This window comes from Gallinula chloropus (genome assembly GCF_964237585.1).
Source record: "Gallinula chloropus genome assembly, chromosome: 13".
Taxonomy (NCBI): Eukaryota; Metazoa; Chordata; class Aves; order Gruiformes; family Rallidae; genus Gallinula; species Gallinula chloropus.
Window position 1 is genome coordinate 13,019,680 of NC_140098.1, and position 26,630 is coordinate 13,046,309.

A 26,630-nucleotide genomic window follows, 5' to 3' on the forward strand; every position below is an offset into this window, starting at 1 on the left:
GCAAGGTGTTGCACACCCCCAGGGTGAAACTGTGCTTGACTCTTGCTGCTGGCTGTGCAGTGGGTTTACAGCTGGTCTTGGCAGAGCTTCGGGAGCCCCACCCCACATCCAAGGGTGGACCAAACAAGGGGCTGTGGCCCAGCCTGGCACTGACCTTCACTGTGAATCCAGTCACACGCACCCCATCAATAACTAAATACAAGATAGGAAAATGAGCTGTCGCAGCCAATTAACATGCTGGGCTTAATCACCTTGTGGGCTTTCAGGGTGGAGGTGAGGGACCAGCTCCAGGCCAGAGGCTGGGGAGAGGCAGAGTGAGGGGTCTGGTGGGTTGCAGCCATCCCTGTCTGCTGGCTCCCTCAGGTGAGGTCCAAGAGCCCGAGGCCACTGTGGGCACTTGTGTGCAAGCACACAGCCATGGTATGACATCACTGCTGTGCAGACACCCCAGCCAGCAGAGAGGGGGCTTCCAAGGCACCCCAGGAAGGGCTTGAGCCCCTAGGCAGACCTGCTTCTTAGGAGAGCAGCCAGCCACAACTGCCAAACCCAAAAGGGTTCCACTTAAAGCCAGGAAGCATTGCAAGGTCCACTGTTTAGTGCCTCTCAATTAATTAGCATCCCGATGATTCTATGATTGAGGCAATTGCTAAGGAGATTAAATCGGTCTCAGCCACAAAGCTGTTCCCAAAACCTGATTCTCAGCAGTTTTCCTTTCCCCATACCACCCTGCCCTGAGAGCATCTTGTTAGAGCACAGCCTTCAGCCAGGACTTGGGAGACTCTGGGGCTGAGGGTGGGATCGCCTTGCAGAGATGCTTGGAGGCTAAATGCCACTGCACCCCCAGGGCTGCACAGGGAGGGCCTCACTTGGAGGATGCTGGTATAAATCCAGAGCAGTGCTTGCTCATTGGGAGCAGCGTGGCCACATCAAGGTCTGGCTCTCCAGGCAGGGGATGATCTCTTCAACCCCTTCTGCCTACATCAGTATGGGATAGACCCACAGCCAAGCAGCTAGAGCTGCATTCCTGCACCTCAGAGCCCAAACCAAACTGAAAAGTCACAGCTCAGCCTCCAGGCAGGTCTTGGTAAATCCACCACAACTGAAATAAACCCCATTGATTTGGTGCAAACTTGAAGTATCTGTGCCAATTTCAGTGGAGCCAGCCCAGATTCACAGGGGCCATACAAAGTACAGCCCTGCCAGGAAAATATAGGCTGCACCTGGCTGGGCTCTGCTCCACTCCACCAGCACAGGTGAGGGAGAACTCTCCTCTGAAAGCCTTTGCAAAGAGCGTGACTCCAACAGTCATTCTCTTAATGATCACCAGGCCATGACTCCCACCAAGGCCTCGAGCCCTCCACTCCCTGACCCCAGCCCCCAGGGTGTTCCCCAGCAGTAACAGTGGTGGTTCAGCCACCCACAGGCATGGAAAGCACTTTTCAGTCCTGCTGCAAGATCCATCAGCTCCCCTTCTCCCCCCAGGTACCAATTATTACCATCTAAACAACTGCCAAAAGCAAGAGACTCACCTTACCTCCTGGTTGCGATGGGAGCCTGCCCAAGATAGGCTCATTTTCCAAAAAAGGATTGGCTCAATGGTGCCTTGGTTTCTGAATCTGCTTTACTGCCTCCTTCCAAGCACACCACTGCCAAGCACCCCAGCTGCAGAACCGTGCTGCTGTGTGGCCATCTTCTCACTCCCCTTCTGCTCTAGCACTTGAGGAAAAAACCCCACACTGCATCCCAAGCATCAGGCAGCTTCTTGGTCTGAAGTCAGGGAAACAGATTGCCTTTTACGAGCAGCAAAACCCTCCTGTTTGTAAGGGTCTGTCATAACCCTCCCTGTGCTTGTGCTTTATGTATGCAGAATGCAGAGTCCTTGAGACCCAAGAGGACAGCTAGAAACAGGACACCCTTCTGACCCACACAAGCTGAAAGCGCAGGTTGGGCTCCATTTGCTTTTTGCCACGTTTTTTGTATCACAACAGAGATAGAACAGCAAACTTCAGGAGGCATCTCCTTGCCACTGTCCATTTCTAGGCACAGAGAAAGTGTGTGTGTGGGGGGGAAGTCCAGGACCATCTTTAGGGTTACAGTATCTCAAGCTCATCTAAAGGCAAACTAGGATTTCATATGATGAAGCTGGGTTTCTTCTAATCTTACAGGATCCTAGCATACACAGAAGAGATCTTACAAGCTTTAAAGCAGTCTTGAGCCTTGGGGTCTCCCCTCCATGTCATAGGGCTAATTAAGAGTAAAAGGCTTTCAGTGTACAATTGTCAATGAGAACCTGAGCTTGAAACAGGGGCAACAGCATTTTGCACTGCATATGAGTGACACCGTTCTGCTACCACAACATCTGGCATTAAAAACACATTGAGGAGACAATAACAGTATGAAACGGGCTTGGCCCTGGGCTGCTGCTTTGCTTCTACACCTCCCAGCTGCAGCTGGGGAGAAGCAGGCCCCGTGGTTGGCATTTCCAAGGGGGCTGAGCTGATGAGCAGAGAAACTTCCCCTTCCCCAGGGAACGCAGCTGCCTTCTCTGTGCCTCCAGAGATGCCACAGGCTGACACAGCAGGATGCACCACTGCAGCTGCAGCCCTGCCCAGCACTCTGCACATCCCTCACCTGCTCCATCAGCACAACGTTCCCCTGACACGCGGTGCCTGGAACCCTGCACCTCCACCTAGGCAGCGCCAGAGACCACCCTGGGGCAGCACACGCTGTGCTCTGCAAACTCCATCGACATCCCTACACGCTCCTCAGCCGAAACACTGCTCAGCCCCCGCGGGGGCTGCCCGTGCCTTGCCTGTGGTCCAGCACCTCGGGGAAAAGGAGGGATTTCTGCCTTGCCACGGGGCTAGCTGGAACTCTGAGGGAGGTCCAGCTCACCCTCAGTGTGGGGGAGCACTGTGAGGAGCTGCAGTGATGCAGCTTCTCACAGGCGGATGACAGGCAGAAGACCACAGTGTGTCCTGCCCATCCAGACAGAAAGGACACCGAGCCCCCTGGCACTGCTCGGCAGCCTGCCACGAGCAGGAACACTGCAGAAATAGAAGCACACTCATCTCAGGAACCTGCTGGCATTGTCACTGACGTTAATGAAGTGTTTCAGAAAACAGAACAAATGCTTTGGCTTTCTGAGGCTGTGCCACCCCTTGTAACTTTCCACAAGAGCCACAGCGGAGCCCGGCAGCGGCAGGGCGCTGCTCTCTGTGCTGCTCGGCTCCCGGGCACACAGCCCTCCCCCAGAACCATGGTGTGGGCTCAGCTCTGCCAGGCTCCCGTGCAGGAAAGCCTGGCCAGCCCTTGGTGCCCAGGGAAGAAGAGGCTCCCAGGAGCCTGTGAAGCAAAACCTCTTAAGCATACTCCATGGAAAATAGTGCCCAGGGGCAGGTCAAAGCTCACTGTGTTCATCTTTCCTTATCTTCAAACCTTGTCTCAAGCCCCATCTGGGTTCTTTTTCATTCCCCGAGGTCCCTCCCCAGCTCCTGCCTCCTGTCCTTTACCTCTTCACACATCTCCAGCTCTGTTCACACCAGTCCTTGGTCTCCGACAAACCCTGCAATGATTTGCAGCCTGGAAGGGCCCCTAAAGTTTATTTACTGAGATGTTACACCACTTACAGCTAAGTGGAGGCACTTCAGGACTCTTTCAAATGAGAAACTACCACACAAATGCTTACTTGCTTCCTGAGAGCCTCCAGATACTCCCTGTTTCCTCTCCTGTGTGCTTCCTATCCTCTCTTCTCACCTCTCATCTCTCCTGCCCAAGCAGACCCAAAGGCCCTGCTGCAGCTGCTACCCTCTGCCTTTCCAGGCTCGCTTCTCCTGTGGCCAGATGCCTCCACAGCTACTACGAGTGGCAGTTTCTCCAAGGCTGCTCTTCTTGCTCCTTGGCAACAAACGGTTGAGAAGAGGGCAGGTGCAACTTTACTACTTCTCTCCATCTCTCGTTTGTCCCACAAGTTCATGAGGACATTCTGTAGAAATGGGAACCACTCTGTCCACAGCACCCAGGGCCCGCAGGATGTTGAATCTGTCCCTGGAAGAAGGGCTTTGAATTTCTGGGGGGCTCATGATGAGTACTGGGCTCAGGCAGGCAGCCAGCAAGTGGATGTGCACCTGACCTGCTGCTCTCTTTCCTTCCTGATCTCTGAGAGTCACAGAATCAGAGTCGTAGGGGCTGGAAGGGACCTCCAGAGCTCATCAGATCCAACCCCCTGCCAAAGCAGGGTCCTAGGACAGGTCACACAGGTAGGCATCCAAACAGGGCTGGAATCTCTCCAGAGAAGGAGACTCCACACCCCCTGGGCAGCCTGTCCCAGGGCTCCCTCACCCTCACCAGGAAGAAGTTCTTCCCCAAACTGGTGTGGAACTCCCTGTGCTCCAACTTGAAACCGTTGCCCCTTGTCCAGTCCCCACAGACACTGAAAAGGAGCTGGCCATTTCCCCCCGTGTCCCACACTTGAGATATTTATAAACATTAATAAGATCCCCTCTTAGCCTTCTTTTCTCCAGGCTGAACAGTCCCAGCTCACTCATCTTTCCTCATAGGGGAGATGCTCCACTCCTTTAATCATCTCCTCTGGACTCTCTCCAGGAGATCCCTGTCCTTTTTATCCCAGGGAGCCCAGAACTGGACACAACACTCTAGGTAGGGCCTGACCAGGGCAGAGCAGAGGGGGAGGATCCCCTCCTTCGACCCACTGGCCACACTCCTCTTGATGCCCCCCAGGATCCCCTTGGCTCTCTCAGCCACCAGGGCACACTGCTGGCTCATGGCCAACCTGTCATCAACCAGGACCCCCAGGTCCTTCTCCTCAGAGCTCCTCTCCAGCAGGTCACCCCCAGCCTGTACCGATTCCAGCAGTTATCCCTTCCCAGGTACAAGACTTGCTTTTATTATATCTCATTTGGTTTCTCACGGCCCAGCTCCCCAGCCTGTCCAGGTCACGGCCCTTAATCACACAGAGCCTCAATCCTAACCCCACTTCCCAGGTGTTCAGCTGAGGAATACACAAGTCACTCTGCGAAGGAGACGGCAGCTTGAGGCAGGCAGGAGCTCCTGCGGCCCAGCCCTGCCCGGCCCGTCGCCATGCTGCTCTGACCACCTCAGCACCAGGCGAGTCCCGCACCTGCTCAGGCAGTGCTCAGCGCTCCCTGGAGGGGCACAGCCAAGTGTCTGTCCATCTCCTCCTCTGCTCCCTGCAGCTTCTTTGCTTGCCACAATTCACTCGCATCAGCCCTGCCAGCTGTGACAGCCACTCTTTGCCCAGGACAAGGTAGCGCACCCTAAACTCCGCTTTAAACGAACATGGTTGTGGGTTTGCCTGGCAGATGGAACCGAAGGTCGCACAGACACCTCCTTTCATCTCGCAGGCCAAGTAAGGGTCTTGCGACCTACAACTTAACTTACAGTTGCAGTAGGAGCCGCACAAAAACAACGTCGTAAGCTCAGTGCCCCCTCTGCTGGCTGCTGACAAGCAGTGCATACACAGGCCCTCCCAGGCCTCTTTTTCTCTGGTTGTAGTTTCAAACTCCCCTGGGAACTACTGGGAAAAGCTAACAGTGCCCTTCAGCCAGCAGAGAGGTTACTGCAGATGCCGGCAGAGAAGGAGCAAGAATCGCGTAACACAGTCAGGGCAGAGAGCTCCTACCTGGGCGCAGGCAGTGTCGATGAGGATGCTGTTCCGGCGGGGAGCGCAACATGAAGCTTCCAGCTTCGCTGACCCCAATCCATCACAGAAATACCTTAGTGCTAAAGAGATGAGGCTGATTTGTGCACAGGGAATCAGAGAACATGATACACTAGACAAAAACTCAATACACCAGTAACGAGTATGTTCAGCTTCAGCTCAGCCACGGTAGGTTGGCATCCTCTCCGGAGCGATGTGCATGGGACGTTAAGGGGTTCACATCATCCCCCGGATCCTGCTGACACTACATCAGACTGAGTTTCAGAACAAAGCCCATCAGACTGTTTCCACACCCAAAAGGCCCCTCAGCCTAGATGCGAGATGTAGCTCTCAGCGACACCGTGGTAGAAGATACGACTCAGTGCAAGCACTCAGATGGTCTTCACTCAGGAAACACTTGTGAGGGATGTCCAGGCTGGCACAGCTTCTTTCAAAAGCAGACTGCCTACTCTGGACTCAAATCACATTGTCTCATCAGCAGAAAACACATTGTAAACCCGCTAGAGTTCAGCTCCCCAAGCCAGTCATGCAAAGCAACACCATCAGAAGATGGAAGTGTTCATGGCCTTCCACCTGTTAATCATCCCTGTGACATGCTGACCCAGGGTGAACTGCTGCCCTTCCACCAGCTTTTGTGCCAAGTCCTACCAACAGTTCTGCTTAGGCTGCCGTCACCTCTCATGAAAGCCCTTCTGAGCAGTAAGATCAGGAAACAGGAGGAGAAACGTGGGCTCAGAACTGCAGAGCCAAATAGGATTCAGGTAGGCCAGACAGACAGTAAGAAAGCACTTAACTTACTCTTCCAAATTACCAGAAACTTACTTAGATACTAGTCTTAGCTAATGTTTAATGGCACCCATTAAGGAAACCAAAGTGACTTCTGAGAAGGGGAATCTTTTAGCTGACAAGCACTTACTGAGTGAGCTTCTGAGCAGCATCTGGCAGGCACAGCAGAGCAGGGAAAACCTGGATGATGTTATTTGCTGTAACAAAGACGCTGCTTACGATCCAGAGCACAAAACACACTCTTAATAAGGGAGCCTTACTTCCATTTGTCAGGAAACTGAGCTTTGAGCTACCTCCTGCCAGGCAGAGGCAGTGCTACATGACTTGCTGTTTTTAAAATAAAGCCATGAACTCCTGAGCCATGTGCTTTGCTAGCAGACAATGACTTTTACAAAAAGCACATCTGGGGACAGAAGCAGCTCTGTGCAAAGAAAGCATTCACACCGTGCCTCTACTGAAATACATCACATCTCTGTTCAGCAACTAGTTCAGTTAACATTTTGAATGAAGCTCTTGTAATAGTTTCAAAAAAATAAAAAGGGTAGAAAATCACTGATCAAGACCAGAAAGACTTGTGCTCCTAACTCAGGTGCCACCTCTTCTCTCAAATAGAACACACAGGCTTCTTCAGTGGGTTTCTGACAAGGACCCTCATCCACTAAGAAACAATTCCAGTTTTCAAATCCACACATATCAGAATGAAAAGCCCCTTCAAGCTTTTAAGATCTATAAATAAATTCCTTCTCTGTGTTGCAGCAATCACAAAATAGTATTAATTAACAGATGGCAATGGTAAAGACTGCAATGGTGATCACTGTGTACCAAGTCGCATTGCTTGTGCACTTGTTAGTCTCAGTGATAATCATGTATGAAAGGGGGAAAGAAACTATCCAGTGTGACCTACTAAACAGTATGCCAGTTCTCAAAACACTTCTTGCTGCTGGTCCAAATGACAGCACTGATTGCTTCCAGGCTGGCAGAAACAATCAACCACTTCATTCTGCTGAGCAAACATATTATCAATGCCAGAGCACAAACTAAGACAGTGTTTAGTGCAGAGGCAACTGAGGAACAAACATGAGCATTGCATGGAAGGGTAATTTAGATAGGTGAGAAAGTGTGTGTGTGTGTGCTGGTTGTAGAGGTATTTGTATTCAACAGGTGATGAAGCTTCCACAATTGCCTCAGAATCACAGAATCATTGTGTTGGAAAAGACCTTTAAGATCATCGAGTCCAACCATACCTGTCTGCTACTAAAACATATCCCTAAGCACCTCGTCTACCCATCTTTTAAATACATCCCGGGATATTGACTCAAGCCCCTCCCTGAGTAGCCTGTTCCAGTGCCCAGTAGACCTTTCGGTGCTAATGTCTGATCTGACCCTGCCCTGGCACAGTTTGAGGCCATTTCCCCTCATCCTGTCACCCATCACTTGGGCAAAGAGACCAACACTCTCCTCTCTGCAGCTTCCTTTCAGGTAGCTGTAGGTGAGAAGGTCTCCCCTCAGCCCCCTCTTCTCCAGACTGAACACCCCCAGCTCCCTCAGCCGCTCCTCATAAGATTTGTTCTCCAGCCCCTTGATCAGCTTCCTTGCCCTTCTCTGGACAAGAGGAGCTGAGAGCTTTAAGAGATGTTAATGTCAAACTTGGATGAAGAAGATTTTTCAGTTCCACTAACGATTCCAAAAGGAAAGCTTGACTGACTGTGTCCCCTAGTCTGTCAGTGCACAAGTAGCTCCAACTTTGTTCATCATCCGTTGCAGCCAGGCCTGCGGAGGGAGTTGTGGGTTCTCCTGGCAGAAACAGCATCTAAGGCCTCCTTGGACAAACATCATCCTGACAGGGGTCAGACAGGGCTAATCACAGAGTGTCTCAAGTTGGAAGGGACCCATAACGGTCATCAAGTCCAACTCCTTGCTTTAGGGGAAGGACCAGGCCAGGTCAGCTCATACCTCCTTTTCAAAACAGGCCACAAATCCCCAAACAAACAAGCAGCACCTCAGTTTTTGCCTATTTTTTATTTGATTGCAATGAAAACTGTTGTGGCAATACTGTAAAATGTGTCTATGGGCTGCTTTCTCATAAACATCAGCAGCTGTCCAGTTTACAAGTTGATGGACATGAGGAGAAAGTACATTTCAGACCTCTTTTGTAGAGCTCAGTAACGAGGATTTCACAGAATCACAGAATCTTAGGGGTTGGAAGGGACCTCAAGAGATCATCGGGTCCAACCCCCCTGCCAAAGCAGGCTCCCTATCTCATATTACACAGATAGGCATCCAGACGAGACTTGAATATCTCCAGAGAAGGAGACTCAACCACCTCCCTGGGCAGCCTATTCCACTGCTCCGTCACCCTCACTGTGAAAAAGTTCTTCCGCATGTTGGTGCGGAACTTCCTATGCTCCAGCTTACAGCCATTGCCCCTAGTCCTGTCCCCACAGACCATTGAAAAGGGGCTGGCCAAATCCCCCTGCGTCCCAAGTCTAAGATATTTATAAACACTAATTAGGTCTCCCCTAAGCCTTCTTTTCTCCAGGCTGAACAGACCCAGCTTACTCAGCCTTTCCTCATATGGGAGATGTTCCAGGCCCCTAATCATCTTCATGGCCCTTCTCTGGACTCTCTCCAGGAGATCCCTGTCTTTTTTATACCATGGAGCCCAGAACTGGACACAGTACTCCAGGTGGGGCCTGACCAACGCAGAGTAGAGGGGGAGGATCACTTCCTTCGACCTGCTGGACATACTCTTCCTGATGCATCCCAGGATCCCATTGGCTCTCTTCGCCACCAGTGCGCACTGCTGGCTCATAGCCAACCTGTCATCATATTGTGCCATTCTGAAAATACAAAAGTTCAAACCCCTCCAACTCAAAGCTTGCCACAGCACAGCCACCAAGGACAGTCTGCCTTCATAAAAAGTACGGAGCGCTCTTTTGTTCTGTGTCTGGACAGAAGAAAAGTATTCCAGCCAGCAAGGAAAAACCAGGAAAAAAGCAGAAGCAAAACAACAGATACCAAATCTACTAACAACACACTGTCATTCAAAATCACAGGATCGGGGTTTCTCAGGCTCTGACTGGTGGTTGCTCCTAAACACTCAGGGTTACTAAAAATGTCACTGTCTGCTTAGAAAAAGCCAGTGACATTGCAGACTAAGAATTGTTTTCTGTCAGCTCTGAAGTAATGATTTGGGTTACAAACCAACTAGATCTCAAAGTCACCACCTCATTAAAATAATCCTTCCATTTCAGAAACACTTCTCATTGCAGATGGAGTTAATATTTGCTGTCCCTGCAGCTCTGCTGGACACAGCTCTGACACGCTACATGACATCTATGCTAGAGCACTCAGCAGCAGGGGACAAATACAGACCCAGCCACTTTCCACCACTCAACAGCTGAGGTGACGTGGAGCCGCCTCTATCCATCTCGTGCTTCAAGAAAATGCCATTTATCAAATGGATAGCTTATTGATTGGTTGGCAGCATCGCTCCCACAACGCCCGCATGCAGCTGTTACCCACACAGGGCAAGTCACAGGAACTACCTCTACACTCACATGACTGTACAAATGTGGCTCCTGACCACGTTACCTGCAAGAGCAGAGGAACAACAGGTAAAAGCAGGACTGCACTGTGTGTCATGGCCATGGTTTTGTAGAGACCTTACCAATCTATGACTAATTTTTCTGCTGTGGGGCAGTTAACAACAAGCATTTTACATTCAGTGCATCCCATTACAAAGTATTTATTCAACTTAAAAGATCCAGAAACAGGCAGTAGACAAAAGCTCCATGAAAGCACAGAGACTGTTCAGTGCCATTCAGTCACCAAGTGCAGCAGCACTTGATCTCACCTGTACCTGAAATACTTTGCCAGGCACAGCTTCCAGTGAGTCTCCTGTGGCAGGACAGCGGGCCCTGGGCAACTGAGGCAGAGATGCAAAAGCCAGCACACTGCCCCCTCTCACCAGCTGCAGGGGCAGAGCTTTCACTCCTCTGGCCACAGAATGGCCACGTACCCTTTGTACCTGAGGTGTCCAGTCTGAACCATCCGATAGCCAGGTGCATCTGGGAGTCCAGTAACAACTCTGCTGAGATCTGGGTACTGCTGTCATTCCCTGCAATCCCACAGGAGAGAAAGTGCTCAGTGTCACTGCCAGCTGGTACTCTGCAAGGCTTCCCTTCTACACATGCTTAGAAACACCCTTAAGATGTCTAATAACTGTTTCAAACCATCCTGATGACTGGGGGATCTACATCCTACAGCAATAACCATCTGTCTTCTGCCTGCACTTCAGTGGGACTTCAGATAATCTGGTCTTAAGGGCATCTACATGGGATGAAACTACTGTGCTGTTCAGCAAGTTCCAACTGCCTGGTATGACATCTACTAGGATTATTTAGCTGGGATCATTTACATGGATCAGAAGGAAGGAAACTCAGTTCGTTTGCTCTGTCCCTTCTATTACCCAAATTTAGCATTCAGAAGAATTTCTTATGGGAAAACAGATCACTTGGAGGTTCATAATGGGAGAGTTTCCATACACAGTGCTGCTTCTGATCCAGTCTAGACTCTTTGTAGCCTCCTCTGTAAAACACACTGAAGAGCTTAACACCCATCACAGAGATGCATCCATTGCAAAAGCCACTTGCATCAAACAAGAACTCTCTCCACCCCATGCACCCCTCAAGGACTGAAAGGGAGAGATACAAAAGGATGAGGCCACACAAGACCCGTCCCACCAATTCAATCGCTACATGAGTTAGGAAAGGTATTTTTCTTCAGGGCATCTACACTGTATACAAGTGTCAGCAAAAAAACACATTCCTGCCTCACAAAGAGTACATGTTCCATCTCAATGTATAAGAAATGGAAAAAATTCTGTGTGGTTTGTACCACTTTTTTTCCCCACATCACTGGGGGGTCTCCAAAGAACAGGGAACCTGGAAACAGCAGTTCCCAGAAGGCTGGAATGGGAAGGGCAAGATGAAATACAAAGTTTTTGTGGGTTTTTTTTTGCCCCAAATAGATTCAGTATTGTAAAATATCAATTTGGAAGATAAAGAATAACAAATATTAATTACCCATTCAGAAAATCCTTTCATACCCTTTAGCTACCCAGAAACACTTCAACTGCAAATCCTCAGGATTGATAAGCTGTACATCTATCCAGTGACGTGATGCAATCTGGTTTTATACTCTGGCCATCTGCCTTTAAAACTTGCACTAGTCTCATCTGAAGATGTTACAGATAAGAATTCCCATTAATGGACAGGGAGACTGTCCTTCCCCAAAACTGACTAATCTTTCTCTTGTGTGACACACAGGCTGTAAATCTCTTGGTATCCCCCACTGCACCTGCATGTTCTTCAGGGTTTTAACCATCCGTATCCGTGAACTTTCTTTTCCCGTAACTCTGGACCAGACTGGAAGCTGTGATTTGAGAAGCCTGTCCCTTTTCCCAGCACTGGAAGTCATTCAGCCCCTTCTGGCCAGCTCGGAATAAGGCTCGCTCCAATTCATCCAGCCGAGCCACCAGCGCCGACGTGTCTTCGTTGTAGGCGTTCTGAGAGGAGTCCATGATACCACGGAAACGGCTGATAAACGTCTGAAGAAGGTAAGCAAAGTTACTGACAGATACCAGACACAGCAGCTTCTTCAGTTCCAATGCTAGAGGCCCAAGCTTTCAACATTAAAAAGGCAGAGGTGCAGGTTCTAGCTCACAACTAGTCAAGGGTCTGCAAACAGCGTAGCACCCACTAACCTTGGGTACAAAGACCTATTGCACCTGTTAGCCTTGGATACAAAGACAAACCACGTTCTGCCTCAGCTGAGAGAGCAAGTGCCTGATACACTGGATGGGAAGCAAGCATAGAATTGGCTTTTGGCCTCTTCTAAAGACCAGTCTGAGCAAAGCAGAGGGTGTAATACAGTTACCATCTGTTCTCACTTCACAAGCAGTCGTGGCTTTCCAGTGCGTGGAATGACTCTCATGCCACAGCACCTGCTACAGGACAGCACCAGCTACAACTTCGAAGAGGCCTGGAAGTTAAACTAAACCCCCACTGAAAAACATTCAGTATGCTGAACAAAAAAAGCCCAAAACCCCCAGACAGACAACTAATAAACAGCATTTTAGAGAGCTATGCAACAAGACATGTTTTTTATTTTCCTCCTTATCTTTGCTTTTGGGAATAATAATAAAAAAAAGCTGTCAAAACTCTTCTCAAAATTCTTTTGAGAGCTGTGCTGTTATTTCAGAAGCTGATTTTAGAATAATCAGAATTGTAAACTTTACATACTTACTTATAGAATATGTATGATGAATTCGTAACTCTCATTTTGACTTTGTAACCAAATAACATCACATTTACAGTTGCAGAATATTTGGGAGAGGGGCATTTTTTTGTGTTTTATTTCTTAAACCAGCACTAGTCCCTTCTTGTTTGCTTTTAATAAGGAGAAAGCGTAGCTTGCATGCTTGGATTTTTCTGTCAACAAATGACGTGTGCTAATGTGGCTTTTTCCTGAGATGTCTAGCAAAAAGACAAGGAAAGATGTGGTCACCTCCAAGCTTTTAGTGCACAACCCCAAGAAGACAGCAATGCTTTAAAGCCTCACTGCATCAGCCTCTGCTTAAGGAACAAAGGAAAAAAAAAAACAAGAAAGGGAAAAAGCCAGTAACAGTCACTCCAGACTACCTGGAGAACTGGTTGGAGAAATCTCTGAGCTGTCAGTGGTTATCTTTAAAAGCTCAAGGAACACACAAGTCCAGAAACAGACAAAGATGGGACCTGTCTTTTTGTGGTAGTTAAACCCTGGCTGGCAGTCAGACACCCACCAAAGCTGCTCCATCACTCTCCTTTTCAGCTGGACAGGGGAGACATTGAGAGACATTGAGAGGCTGAGGAGTGGAGCTCAGGCCAGGGAGAGATCATCCTGTAATAAGTGTCACGGGCAGAACAGACTCAGCACAGAATAAAGGAAGGAAAACTCTCCAATTGATGGCCCTGCCCTGCACCCCCAGGGACACCAGAGTCGGGGGATGAGAAGTGTGGCCAGAGCTTAAAGCACCTTCCTCCCACCCCCCTTCTCAGCAGACTGCACTTTAGGCAGGATTTCGCTCCCTTCTCCCCACATTGTGGCACAGGGAGGGGCAGGGATTGGGGATTCGGTCAGTTCCTCACCAGATGTTCTCCTTCTCAGCTTCCTCACACCCTTCCCCTGTTTCAGCATGGGGTACCACACTGGAAAGCACAACCCACTGAGAGATACCAAATGAATTGTGACTGCTGCAGGAAGGAAGAGAATAACCTGCCCTCAGTATTTACCTTGCTGGAGACAGAGAACAGAGCTTGTGAGGCAGCAAAGGAGCATTAGATTAGGCATTAAAGGGACCCTTCTAATGTCAGTATGGCGAAGCACTGCAACGGATTGCCCAGAGCAGCAGGAAGCCTCATCATTACAGAGCTCTAAACACCAGGTAGAAAAATAAAAATAATAGAGGGTGAATTAATTCCACTCAGCAGCAAGGGCATGATTAAATAATCCTATGTTTCCTCTAGTCCTGTTTTACAGGATTTTATGAAATACCATATTCACAGTGTGGAAACTCCAGACTAAAATTACACTCCTGGATGCTGACCTGAGGCTTCCATCACCAGACTGTGCAGCTGTCAACAGGGTCACCCCATACCTTGAGCCAGAAATCCATTTCCAATCAAAAAGTCATTTGGATTAAACCAGGATATTTCTCTGGAAGACTACTGAACAGCTGCAAACAAGAGGAAGATGGAAAAACATAAACCCACATTTCCAGCTGTGGCTCAGATACTTGTCTGCAGGATAGTCTGAGCTATCTCAGGATTCTCTGGGTTGTCAAAATTCAGAAGCTGGGAGCCAAATCCATAGTAGTAGGGCCCCATTTTATGCAGATCAACCACATTGGCATCAGCGCTGAACACTGTCCTCCAGGCTTCCTTGTAAATCTTTGGCAGTTCCACAAAAATGATTCTCCTTTTGCTGTCATGCAGCCCTTTAGCAAGCCACAGAGGTATTTCCAGCTTCGATCCCTGCATGAACAATACATACCAAAAGTTGCCCTTGCCATGAAACTACACATAAAGCAACTCCAGAGCAGGCAGTGAACTTAATTAATAAAGATCTAGCATTACAAAACATCAATTCTGCTTCCAGAACAGCCTATTGTAATTGCAACATAAACCAGACACACTTCAGATGCGCTGTGACTGTACACTTCTGAAAGTGGATTTTTTAATTGATGTTGCATCACCAGATCATTAAACACCAGAGAAAAATAAAAATATGCCAAATGCACGCAGTGAAAATAATACCACCTTTTAAAAAAGCAGCTAGAAGCATGCATTTCATAGAATCCTAGAACCTCCCAAGGTGGAAGGGACCCATAAGGACCATCGAGTCCAGCTCCTGGCTCCACACAGGACCAGCCCAAAGCATGTGACTGAGGGCACCACCCAGATGCTTCCTGCCCAGAGCTCTGACCCCTTCCCTGGGGAGCCTGTGCCAGCACCCGACTCCCCTCTCAGCACAGAACCTCTTCATGACACCCAGCCTAAACCTCCCCTGGCCCAGCTTCACGCTGTTCTCTCGGGTTCTGTCCCTGGTCCCCAAAGAGAGGAGAGAGATCAGTGCTGCCCCTTCGCTCCCCTGGCAGGAAGCCACAGACCCCATCAGGTCTCCCCTCAGCCTCCTCTTCTCCAGGCTGGACAAACCCAGGGACTCCAGCCTCTCCTTCCCCTCCAGACCCTGCCCCATGCTCGCTGCCTCCTCTGGACACTCTCCAATAGATTTATGTCCCTCTTGTCCTGTGGTGCCCAAACCTGCCCCCAGGACTGGAGGTGAGGCCGCCCCAGCGCAGGGCTGAGCGGGACAATCCCCCCCTGTCCTGGCTGGCCGTGCCGGGCTGGATGCACCCCACGATGGGGTTGGCCTCCTGCCTGCCTGGGCACGCTGCTGGCTCGTGGGGAACTCGCTCTCCACCCCCAAACCTCTCTCACACGGCCTCCAGCGCCTGATCCCCCAGGCTGGATGCGCAGCCAGGGTCGCCCCTTCCCAGGGGCAGGACCCAGCACTCACCCTCATTAAACTTCGTGCTGCTGGTGCCTGTCCAGCTCTCCGGCCTGTCCGGGCCTCTCTGCGAGGCTTCCCCACCCTCAGCGGGGTCGGCAGCCCCTCCCAACTCGGTGCCATCTGCAGATTCCCTTGAGACACCCTCTAGTCCTGAGCCCAGGCCCGTTATGGAAACGTTACAAAGCACCAGCCTGAACTGGAGCCCTGGGAACCCACCAGTGACCGGCCGCCAGCCAGAGGGAGCCCCATTCACCACCCCACTGATTAACCCATCTCCTGGCAGCGGCCCCAGACCCGGCGGGGCAGGCGGAGCCCTCACGGGAACCAGGGCCCCGTCCCGCACGGCGGCCGCTGGGAGCTGTAGTCCCGCCTCCCCCCGGCCCTCACCTCAGGGATCGCGTCGCCGCTGCCCGCCCCCTGGCCCAGCGCGAAGGCCAGGCGCGGCAGAGTGCTCTCCGCCCGGCCCGGCAGCTTCTCCTGCGACATCAGGATGTCGTCCAGCGACAGGAAGTTCTCCTCCAGGCCCAGCCCGGGGCCCACCGGGAAATACGCCTCGGACATGGCCGAGCGAGCGGCCCCGCCGAACTCCCGCGCGGCCCCGAAACCCCTCCGCCCGCGCCGGGCAGCGCGTGGCCGCGCATGCGCTGTGGCGCCATCCGGTCCCACCCCTGACCCGGCGGAAGTTGCGGCGGGGGTCAGCCTGGCCGCGGGGGTCAGCCTGGCCGCGGCGGGTTTTCCCTGCCCCTGCCCGCCCCAGGAGGGCCGCGGCCGCGCAGACGCCGCTGCCTGGAGGCCCCAGAGCGCGGGCAGGCGCTGTGCCGGGGCGGGGGCCGGGGCAGACCTCGGGCTTGCGCTGCGAGCTCGCGGAGCCCCGGGCTGGGCGCTGCCGTTGTCCCGCCCGTGCCGGCCCGGCCTCCTTTCGCCACCGCCGGCAGCCTGTATAGGGACAGGCGGCCGTGCGCCCGCCTCCAGGGCGGGCCTTGGGCAGCCCCTCGCGGCTGGCCCACCTCCGGCACGCCTGGCCTCAGGCAGAGCGGTGAGCGGGCACCTCGGACACACGCACCGCGCCGCCTCGCTGCTGCCCTGTCCCCGGCAGGACCCCGACAGGGAGCGGCCCCAGCGACCCGCCGCAGCATCCCACCCTTCAGACGGGGGGGGCTTGCCCTGCAGTCCTCAGATGCACTCACCTGAACCCTCCGATTAGCTGTGTGAGAAGCCCGGGGAATGCTACTTGCAGAGTTCGTTAGTTATCCGGGTGTTTCTTCTTGGCCATTGAGGACACGGGTCACCTCTCAGAGGAGAAGCTCAGGCTGAGGGATGTGGCTGCGATGAGAGGTTGGCTCCTGTGGTGGTTTACCCCAGCCGGCAGCTCAAGCAGCCGCGCAGCCGTTCACCCGCATCCCCGCTGTGGGGCTGGGGAGGGCAAGGTAAAGCTGTAGGTCAGGAAGAAGACAGTTAAACAGGAAAGTGATAATATTATAAATACAGACCATGACAGTGTATGGTATGGACTGTCCCTTTGGGCAGTCTGTCCCAGCCGTGTCCCCTCACAGCTTGTTGTCATCCCCCCTCTCTCTTCTCCTCGGCAGGGCAGCATGAGGAGATGAAAAGGCCTTGACTGCTTGGCAAAAGCTAAAAACATCCTTTATCAATGTTATTCTCACCCTAAAAGCAAACCACAGCACTGCACCAGCTGCTGGAAAGAAAATTTACCTCTGCTGAAACCTGGACACGGAATCACAGAGCGGTAGGGCTTGGAAGGGACACCCCCCCCACCCCCCCCAAATCATCTAGTTAAATCTCCACCCCTGCTAAAGCACTTAAAGCAAGTTGCACAAGATCAAGTCATGGGGGTGTGTGGGGGGGTTAAATCTGTCCAGAGAAGACTCCCAGCCTATCTTGGCAGTCTGTCCCAGCACTCTGTCTCCCTCACACTAAAGTCTTTTTCTCACGTTCAGCTGGAACTTCTGTGTTAACTGTTTGTGCCCATCCCAAAGTAACATATTTTAGTGCTATAAAATAACTACTGGAGTCATATTTTGATGGCAGAATCAAATAACCTTGTGTTAAATTCTGGGACTGATTGTGTAAGTGTAAAGACTGGGGTTCCCCCCATTTTTATCTGAATTTCACTTCATATTAGAGCCTGACCTTGGGCACTTTTTTCCCTCACTGCCACATCCATTAGGTACCACTACAGAATAAGCTATAAAAATCCATCCAGCAAAGAAATGTCAGGGGTTTGTGAACCATGCTGGGTTTGCAAAGATCTAAATGCCAGTCATTTGTTCAACAAGTAGCAGAAATAGAGACCCAGGAGCAGCAGAAAATGCATGCACATGTGTTTGTCACTGTGACATCCACACACTGCTGATTTTAGACTGTCCCCTTTTCTCATTAGCCAGGTACATTAAATCCTAACAACACCTGTAAGGGAGATGTGTGCTCCTCAAAAGAGATTTAATGTAAAAGGTTATTTCTTGTAAGGAGCTGAATTTTTATCTATGTTAGAGAAAACAGGCATTGTATTAGAGTTTACAGTGTTAACTATTGTCCTGTGTTGTTTTTCTGGGTTTTTTTTTAATGGAAGCTGAAGTCTTTGTCTGTAGAAAAACCCTTCAGTCCCTGCACACAGAGCAATTTTCAAAAGCTTTTTCTAAAGGGCAGTTCTGATAAAGTTATAATTTGCTGAATTGAATTGGTGAAAATATTCCCTGCTTAGTTGGGTTTAGGAAACAAATCTCTATGCTGAATATTAAAGCTTGGACTGTAAGTGGGAGGAGAGAACTGTGCAAATGGAATATGCTCTCTTTCCTAGGGTGCAGGGGTAAGAAAAAAGAAGAGCACTGTTTCCCCCTGCCCCAAGATGCTTCAGCCTGGCACATGTGATGCTGAAAGAAGACATGGAGGTGCAGAAAGCTGAAGGTACTCTGCAGTTGAAAGAACACAAAGGGAAAGATGTTACACTCACTAAAATTGGTTGGTGAGTGTCATGTTTATGCCCCAGCTGAGAGCTGAGCACCACGCAGCCGCTCCCTCCCTCCTAAGAGGGTGTGTGTGGGGTGAACTGGGGGGAGGGAGGAAGAAGAACCTCAAAATACCCCCCCAAACCTCAGGTGTTGGAATAAAGATAGTTTACTGGGGCAGCAGAGAAAGAGAGAAAATAACAATGACAACTTTATAGCAAAATACACGAAACTGGTGATACACAATGCAGTTTCTCACAGAACCCCACAGCTCAGACCCATCCTGAAACCAGACTGTCTGCAAAACTGTGTGTCCTGGAGCTGCTTGCTCCTCCTCCAACCAGCCCCCCTTTATGCTGGGCATAACATCATAGTATAGAATAGCCCCTTTGGCCAGTTTGGGTCACCTGTCCTGGCTGTGTCCCTTCCCAGCTTCTCATTAGCAGGGCAGTATGAACTGAAAAGTCCTTGGGCAACAACTAAACCCATCCATGTGTTACCAGCACTGCTTTCAGCCTAACTCCACACACAGCATTCCACTGCTGTGAAAGGAAATGAAAAGGCAAATAGGATCCTTAAGGCTGTGTCACTTTGCTGTCTAATTAGCCACATGCAGGAGCAGTTCAAGAGGAAAATCTTTGTACCATTTCCAAGCAAATATTCAAGTCAGCTACCTTCAATCTTTTCCCAACTGATCCACAACAGATCTCTTGTTTATAGTTAGTGGCCTGTAAAGATCTATCCATAATCCTTAAAAATACATATAATGTCAGTGAGGAATCCCAGCCAGGCTCAGTTCTCATGCCCCACTTAGCAGTGTATTTTTATTTCTGTGAAGCCACCACAGCAGCCCGTGTCATCATGGGAACAAGACCAGGGACACCTTGGTTTTACTGAAACTCCAGCAAACCTCCCACTGACTTCAAATCCCAAACCAGATTTTTGCCACCAGCCTGTGATTCCCAGCTCAGATCTCATAGCAACCAGCTTTCCTCACAGCCCCATGGACTGAGGCTGGTCACTCAGAAGTGTGGTTACTTCTGACCCTCAGCTACCAAAGGAGACATGTCAGTGTGTGCTGCATCTCCTGACTGAGACCTTCCTGGCCCTACTGCCTCCCAGGGCTCGCTCACACCACCAGTAAACATGCTGGTCTTCTTGAGAGGTGGAAAAAACTAGGCACAGACATATCCTGTTAGCTGTCTCTTCTGATAGCTGTGGGCATCTACAGGGAGGCAAACCAGGGGTGCCTGAGCTTCCTGACCCAGAATATGCCCACTGTCATTACCAGCATGTCCCTGTTCACAGAGGTACTGGCTGTTCCCTCTGCTCCTTGGGGCACTTGCATCCTTTGGGGTTGGACTCAATGATCTCTTGAGGGCCCTTCCAACCCCTACAATTCTGTGATCCTTGGAGAGAGCAGTGATGGCAGATGGAGTGAAGTTCCACTGGCACACCATCCCACATTGCCCTTACAAAACACTGGTAAAAGATGCACCCCAGTCCCCCAGGATGGTGATCAGCGTGCTGTGCAGGAAACACCCCTGAAAGCCTGGCTTAGCTGCAGGGCAGGCAGGGGGGCACAGGGCAAGGGACACGGTGACCCTGGGACACAGCTCCATCAGTTCAGCTGCTCTGAGCTCCGCTCCCACAGGATTCCCCTGCCACCAGGAGCTGTCATGCTGCTCCCCTGGGACTGCCCCCACCTCTGGGCTCCAGCCTGTCCCCAGGGAAGTAAGGGAGTCCCAGGGGTGCTTGCTGCTTTGGGACCTGCTCCTCCCCAGTCCCCCCATCACTGTCCTCCTCCTTGGGCTCTTCCCATTCCAGGGCTTGAGGGAGCCCAGACAACCAGGTTGCTTCACCCCCCCACACCCCAGGGTTTAATGCCCCACATTGGGCATTCTTGTGAAGCACCAAGCTTGCTGAAAGGGTTCCTTGTGCCACAGGCCCAAGGCAAACTCGCCTTATCAGAGATGCTGTGGGGACAAACACTCCTTCTCTTGCCAGGGGAATTCTTTCCCCACAATTATCTCTGCCTGAGGACAAGCACCCACTTCATTGTGTCCCTCTGAATGGCCACATCCTGCTCAGGGACAGCGCTGGCCTGGTGAGGACAAGGGCAGTGAGGGGACACTTTGGTGACCTGTTGCAAAAACCTGGCCAGTGCAGGGCTGGTTAGGGGTCAGGGTCACTGGGACCCACCATCTGGGGGGCAGCTCTGCAGAGTAGGAGTCATATCCATCCCCACCACTGGTCCCTTCACGAACAGGTATCCCCAGTGAAACTTGGAGGAATGGGGCTGGTTGGGAGAAAATGTATTTCCCCTCAGACCGGTGGGAAGCCGTGGCTTGGGGGGACTGGAAACACTTCTGTCTCAATTACAGCCATTGTCTAATTCAGACCACTGCTTCTCTCTTCTTCCCTAGGCATTCTGGGAAGGAAGTGGAAATAAGGTCCTGGATGTACGTTGACTTGGAGGGCATCCAGTCTGAGGAATTCTAGAGCATTTCGGTCCTACCATCACTTCCTGGCACCAGGGACATTGCAGTGACTGGTGAGGTCTCAGTTTCCCTACGAGTGGGGTTGATCAAAGACAAAGGATGAGAGTTGGTTCTTTCCTGTCCTCTCCTCCAGAGGCATGAGGAGATGATCATCCCTGGGCCATTTCCCTCAAATGATCAATAAACCCCTTCAGCAAAGCCATGCTCTGCATGTGTGCGTGTGTCCATGTGTCCTCTCCTCTACCAGAGCCTGGATGCCGGGCTCTACTCTGTCTTCACCACTACCATGAAGAGAGTGGCTGAGGGAGTCCAGATACCTGTGGTGACACTGTAAAGTAGATCCCTTTGCACCCACCACGTGCCCCCAGAGAGGGGCACATTAGGGCAAGCTAACATGGGCTCCAGATGCTGGACAGACCTCTTCCTACCATGTATGGCACTTGGTGTTCATTATCTCTTGGCCATGGTTTTGCCTCTCCAGGCACACACTGAATTACCACCGACTTTTCCATTAGGAACTGTTTGCTCAGCACACTGCATGTGATGATCTGAAAGGGACTTTTCCAACCACAGTGACTGTACAAATCTCTGGTTCCATGACTTCATGTCTTCAGTGGGGCTGACTGCTGGGAATATTTCCCTGAGGGCTGGGGGGCTGTGCTTTAACTGCTGGAACATGGTGAGAAGGTCTCCCCTAAGCCTCCTTTGCTCAAAGCTGAACAAACCTAGTTCTCTCAGCCTTTCCTCATACAGCATGCTTCCCAGTCCTTGGGTCATCTTGGTGGCCCTTCTCTGAACCCTTTCCAGCCTCTCTGTCCACTGCCGCTGAATGTTTGGGGTCTGAGAGCTGAAGGCTCCTTTGTGCCACCACCACCACCAGCAGAAGGGTCTGGCATGGAAAGAAAAACCCCTGTGGGCTCTGTCTGTGTCTGACAGTGCCCAGAAGGGAGCAGGAGCTGGGGATGCTGGTGCCCGGGTGGCTCAGAGTGGTGATGTGGGTCTCATTGCGCAGGTTATTGCAGGACTGTGGGTGCCAGGGAGTGGAGAGACACTGACAGAAGAAGCTGTTTCTCTCCCCACACTCCACATGATCCAGCCAGGCAGGGCCAGGCAGCATTCCAGAAGTGGGGAATGGATCCAAAAGGTTAGGGTAAGAGTTAGGGTTAGGGCTGGGTAAAGCTTATGGTTAGGGTTTGAGTTAGGGTTAGGGGTTAGGTTTAGGGTTGGGGTTAGGGATAGGGTTAGGGTTAGTGGTTAAGCTTAGGGTAAAGGTTTGGATTAGGTGTTAGGGTTAAGTTTAGGGTTCGGTTAGGGTTAGGGTTATGGTTGGGGTTAGGGTTTAGGGCTAGGTTTAGTGGTTAGGGGTAAGGGTTAGAGTTTGGATTAGGATTATGGTAAAGGGTTAGGGTTAAGGATGGGGTATATGTTAGGGTTGTGGGCTCCCTGGGGAGGTTTCAGGCCAGGTATGTCTTTCAATCCTGGCTCCTTTGGTTTGGGACCTTTTGCTTGGTATGTTTTTAAGTGAGTGCTGCTTCGGGCAAGAAAAGCACCTAGGGAGACAGTTGGAGTGTTGCCTGTTTCCTGGCAAAGGAAATCCCTCAGACCCCGGATGACAGGGGCTGCTTATGGGCTCTCTGCAGAGGTTTCAGGCCAGGTATGTCTTTCAGTCCTGGCTCCTTTGGTTTGGGATCTGGTGCTGCACTACTTAGGGCAGAAGTGTGGCTTTCAGACGGAGGAGCCCCTTCACGCACAGACAGGTACTGAACTGGGACTAAAAGAATACACACAGCTTGTAACTTTCCTGCTCCACTGCCGCGCGTGTAGCCTTGCGTGCCGGGGCGTGGTACCGAGTGACTGATGGACCGAGGGGGTGGCTTCTAGTATCCAGCGTTCGTGCCCCTGGTGTTTCGAAGCAGCAGCTGCGCTTTGGGTCTCTTAGCCCTTTAGCTGATGCCGTGTAACAGCTCTCCCTATTTACAGTCAGTATCTTATGAAGGAAGCCTCTGTCCTATGGCCTTTCAGTGGAAGGTTTACGAAGCAGAAGACGGTGTTCCAGGCGTGCTTAGCCTCTTTCTCCAGAGGGATAAAAAAAAAGAGGCGGCTTAATTTTTGTTTGTTTTAGTGTCACTGAGTATAGTTGCTTTTAGGTCAGATTTGCTGTACAACTTTACTTTTTATTCTAGATCATCAAATAATAAGAGACTAAACAACTCTTTTCCCAGCCACCCTGACTGACCAAAAGGCAAGTGGTTATAGAAGGGGTTTTCTGTGGGTTCTGCTACCCTTTTGAGATAATTAGCTTTCCTTGCAATAGGGAGAAGAAGGGAGAAGGCAATGGGGGGTGAAAGACTAATTGAAGAGCCCTATCTTTGATCATGTTTAGTGTTAATTATGTTGTAATCTATATATGTAAGGCTGAAATTTTAAGGGAGGGTAACCTTAAACTCTGCTCCTCCATTCATTTCCAACCAAAAGCAAGCAGTTGCAGCAACCTTACCATACCTTCTCTGTTTCAGAGGTTTCAGAGGTTAGCAGAAAAGCGAGCCAGGAAGTCTCCCAGAATGTGACAGGGACTTGAGTTTCTCTTCAGCAAAAGGTGTTTCTGCATAAAGCATAAAACTAGAACTTCATCTGAAGGTGCTGATGAGGAGTGGGAAAAGTGTGCTAAGATTACAACACAGTTACCTCATGCAGTTTGTGTGTCATTAGAGAGCTCTAATCCCGAGTTTCTTGGTGTAGCATGCTAAAGGATGAAGATCCTGGTAGAGCCAGCATGCTAAGATGTGATGGTCTTGTGTGAAAACTGCTGGTATATTGCATTATGGTATGTGTTTCTGTTTTGTATGAAGCTCTTAGGGAAGTTCCATCTCCTTCATCCATTAAATAAATGGTCTTTTAGATTGCAGGGCTTTAGATTTTCTTCCCCTCCTTCTCCTTTTGCTTAATACTGTGTAGTGCTCAACAAAAAATAGCACTTCTGTGCTGCGCAGGAAAACAAATGAACCATGAGGTCAACTTCCATGTTAAATCTTATTTTTTCACCATCTTTTACATTGTCTTGGCACATACTCTGCAATATGCATCAAAAAAAGTCTCCAAAAAGGAAAGAAGGCAGAGAGAAATCCTAGGAAGGACTATGTCTTCACATTTCAAGCTCTGTTGCAGCAGGGTACTCTGTTCCACAGGTTTTATGAGTGTATGCCATCTGGAGTCCTGTGTCCAGGTCTGGGGCCCACAATAAAAGAAAGATATAGAACTGTTGGAGAGGGTTCAGAGGAGGCCACAAAGATGATTAGAGGGCTGGAGCACCTCCCCTACCAAGAGAGGCTGAGGAACTGTGCTTGTTCAGCCTGGAGAAGAGAAGGCTGCAAGGGGACCTCATTGCAGCCTTCCAGTCCCTGAAGGGAACACACAAACAGGAGCGGAATCAACTTTTTAAAAGGACAGACAATGGCAGGACAAGGGGGAATGGATTAAAAATGAAGGAAGGAAGGTTTAGATTAGATATTAGGGGGAAGTTTTTTACAGAGAGAGTGGTGAGGTGCTGGAACAGGCTGTCCAGAGAACCAGTGGATGCCCCATCCCTGGGGGTGTTCAAGGCCAGGTTGGATGGGGCCCTGGGCAATCTTGTGTAGCTCCAGGCCTGGAGGTTGGTGTCCCTGCCTGTGGCAGGGGGGGTTGGAGCTCTATGATCCTTGGGGTCCCTTCCAACCCATGCCATTCTATGATTCTGTGATTCTATGCCTGACACAACATGTAGTATCTGTGCTTTCTTTTGTGCTTGTCACAGACAGGAAGCTCTTTAAGCTCAGTCTCTCACTGTATTCATGGGCAACCCCTGCACTGCCAGGCTACGGTTTGTATTTGATGTTTATAGATCATGTGAATGAAATGGCAGAGTGAAATGGTATAAGTAGCATTTCCCTTCCAAAAGGGGCACCAGCACCTCTGGTTGTCTAAGCAGGCTACTGTCAAGGTTGTGTTATGGAGAGTTGAACTCTCTTCATTATCCTTTACAGGTCTGATATTGTACAGATGCATTTGGCAGCTTGTTCCTGGCTCCACAGCGGAGTCATCAGGCATCAGCAGGCGCTTTGCGAGAAGGATGTGCCATGGCCCTTTTAGGTGCAGTTTGGCTCGTTCCCTTTCTTTGACGCCTCCCTCAAGGGCAGAACGTGTCCCTGTTTAGAATGCTGCCAGGTTTGTGTTGGTCACAGTGCCAGTCAGCTAAGCCGTGCAGTCTGCCTGAAAACATAAAGGTATTTTCTCACAGGAGAGAATCTGTTCAGATCGATGCAGTGCCTTGTATCCACTGCCAGCTTCCTGCTGCTTTCTTGGATGCTGCTGCCCATCTCCCTTTGCTTACAGGGAGAATATTCCACTTGTCTCTGCCTCTAGCTGGGAACTAGATACACTGCTCCATTGTTTACCTCCCCTTAAAAGCTGAGAGCTGACATTTTTGTTTGAGACACTCTGTATTTTTATTCCCTGGGTTGGCAGGGCAATAGCTAATCAAATAATTATATTTAAAATTAGATTTAATAAAAAAGCATCTCTAAAACAAAAGACAAGGTGTAGTCCTGCTTCTTAGCAACAAAACTAGTCAGCAATGTGCATACAGTGTCAAGTTTCCCAAATAACTAAGGACCATTTGGACTTTCTTAATGTTCTTAACGTTTTCTGTTGATTTTTTTCTTTTCCTTTTAACATGCTCTCCTGTGTTTATAGTAGGTCTGCAAATTGAGCACCCCCTTCTGTTCCTTTTTCCGTTCTCTTCCGTGCCTCCCTCGCCCCCACGTTTGAAGTAGGTTGTCTTACCTAGAGCTGTGACAGCAGCTATTCATACTTGAAGAGCTTCTGCTAATAAGCAGCTGTTCTGTCCAAGTTTACAACATGAATAAAAATACTAATTGTGTTTTTTCAAATAATAAACTGAAGGTCCCAAACAGATAATTATGCTTGTGCTTGTAAATAATCATTACTCAGAAGCAGAAGAAATTCTGTACTTTTCCCCTGTCCTCAAGCCAAACACTGGACTGAGTGGGACCTTCTGGGTTGCTCTGTATACTCCCTTCCTGTAGCATGGCTTGTGCATATAATCTTTTTAAAAATACATTGAACTCTCTTTTAAAAGTAGTGGGGTTTTGGAGAGGAATTTTTGGTTGGTTGGTTGGTTGTTGGGGTTTTTTTTTTGCATTCGGTTGTGGTACTTTGGAAGCTGCTTTTGAACGTGTCTGGTCTTGTGGTCAGAGACCTCCTTCTAATTACCAGTCTCTGGATGTCCAGGCCTGGATAAGGAGCTCTTATACTGGGTACAGAGCCACTGTCCAGCGTTTAACCAGACTCAGCATTTCTTTCTTTCAGGGTATAATAAATGCTACGTTCACAGCTTCTAATTTGCTCTAACATTGGAACACAGATCTGTGGAATGTTGAGCCTGAGGTTTTTACAGTGAGGTGGAAGGACACAGAAGGTCAACTGTGGGCAAGAGGGATCTCCCCAGGGTATGCACCGCTAGTTCATGTATGTCACAGAGTTCCAAGACCACCAATCTAATAATTA

At 50.2% G+C, this 26,630-nt stretch overlaps 2 protein-coding genes across 2 annotated transcripts in view; one reads left to right on the plus strand and one right to left on the minus strand.

Annotated features, from left to right (window-relative positions):
• LOC311196741 (protein NDRG4-like) overlaps nucleotides 1–26,630 on the plus strand; it is a gene marked incomplete at both ends in the record, with an annotated part of 721,213 nt that overhangs the window by 559,119 nt on the left and 135,464 nt on the right.
• On the minus strand, nucleotides 10,139–16,162 carry LOC311196684 (DNA replication complex GINS protein PSF3-like; the record flags this gene model as incomplete). Its single annotated transcript, XM_084270294.1, has 4 exons — nucleotides 10,139–10,607; nucleotides 11,849–12,098; nucleotides 14,329–14,562; nucleotides 15,989–16,162. 3 exons carry the CDS (start codon nucleotides 16,160–16,162, stop codon nucleotides 11,868–11,870), a joined length of 639 nt encoding a protein of 212 aa, XP_084126420.1. The 3' UTR covers nucleotides 10,139–10,607; nucleotides 11,849–11,867.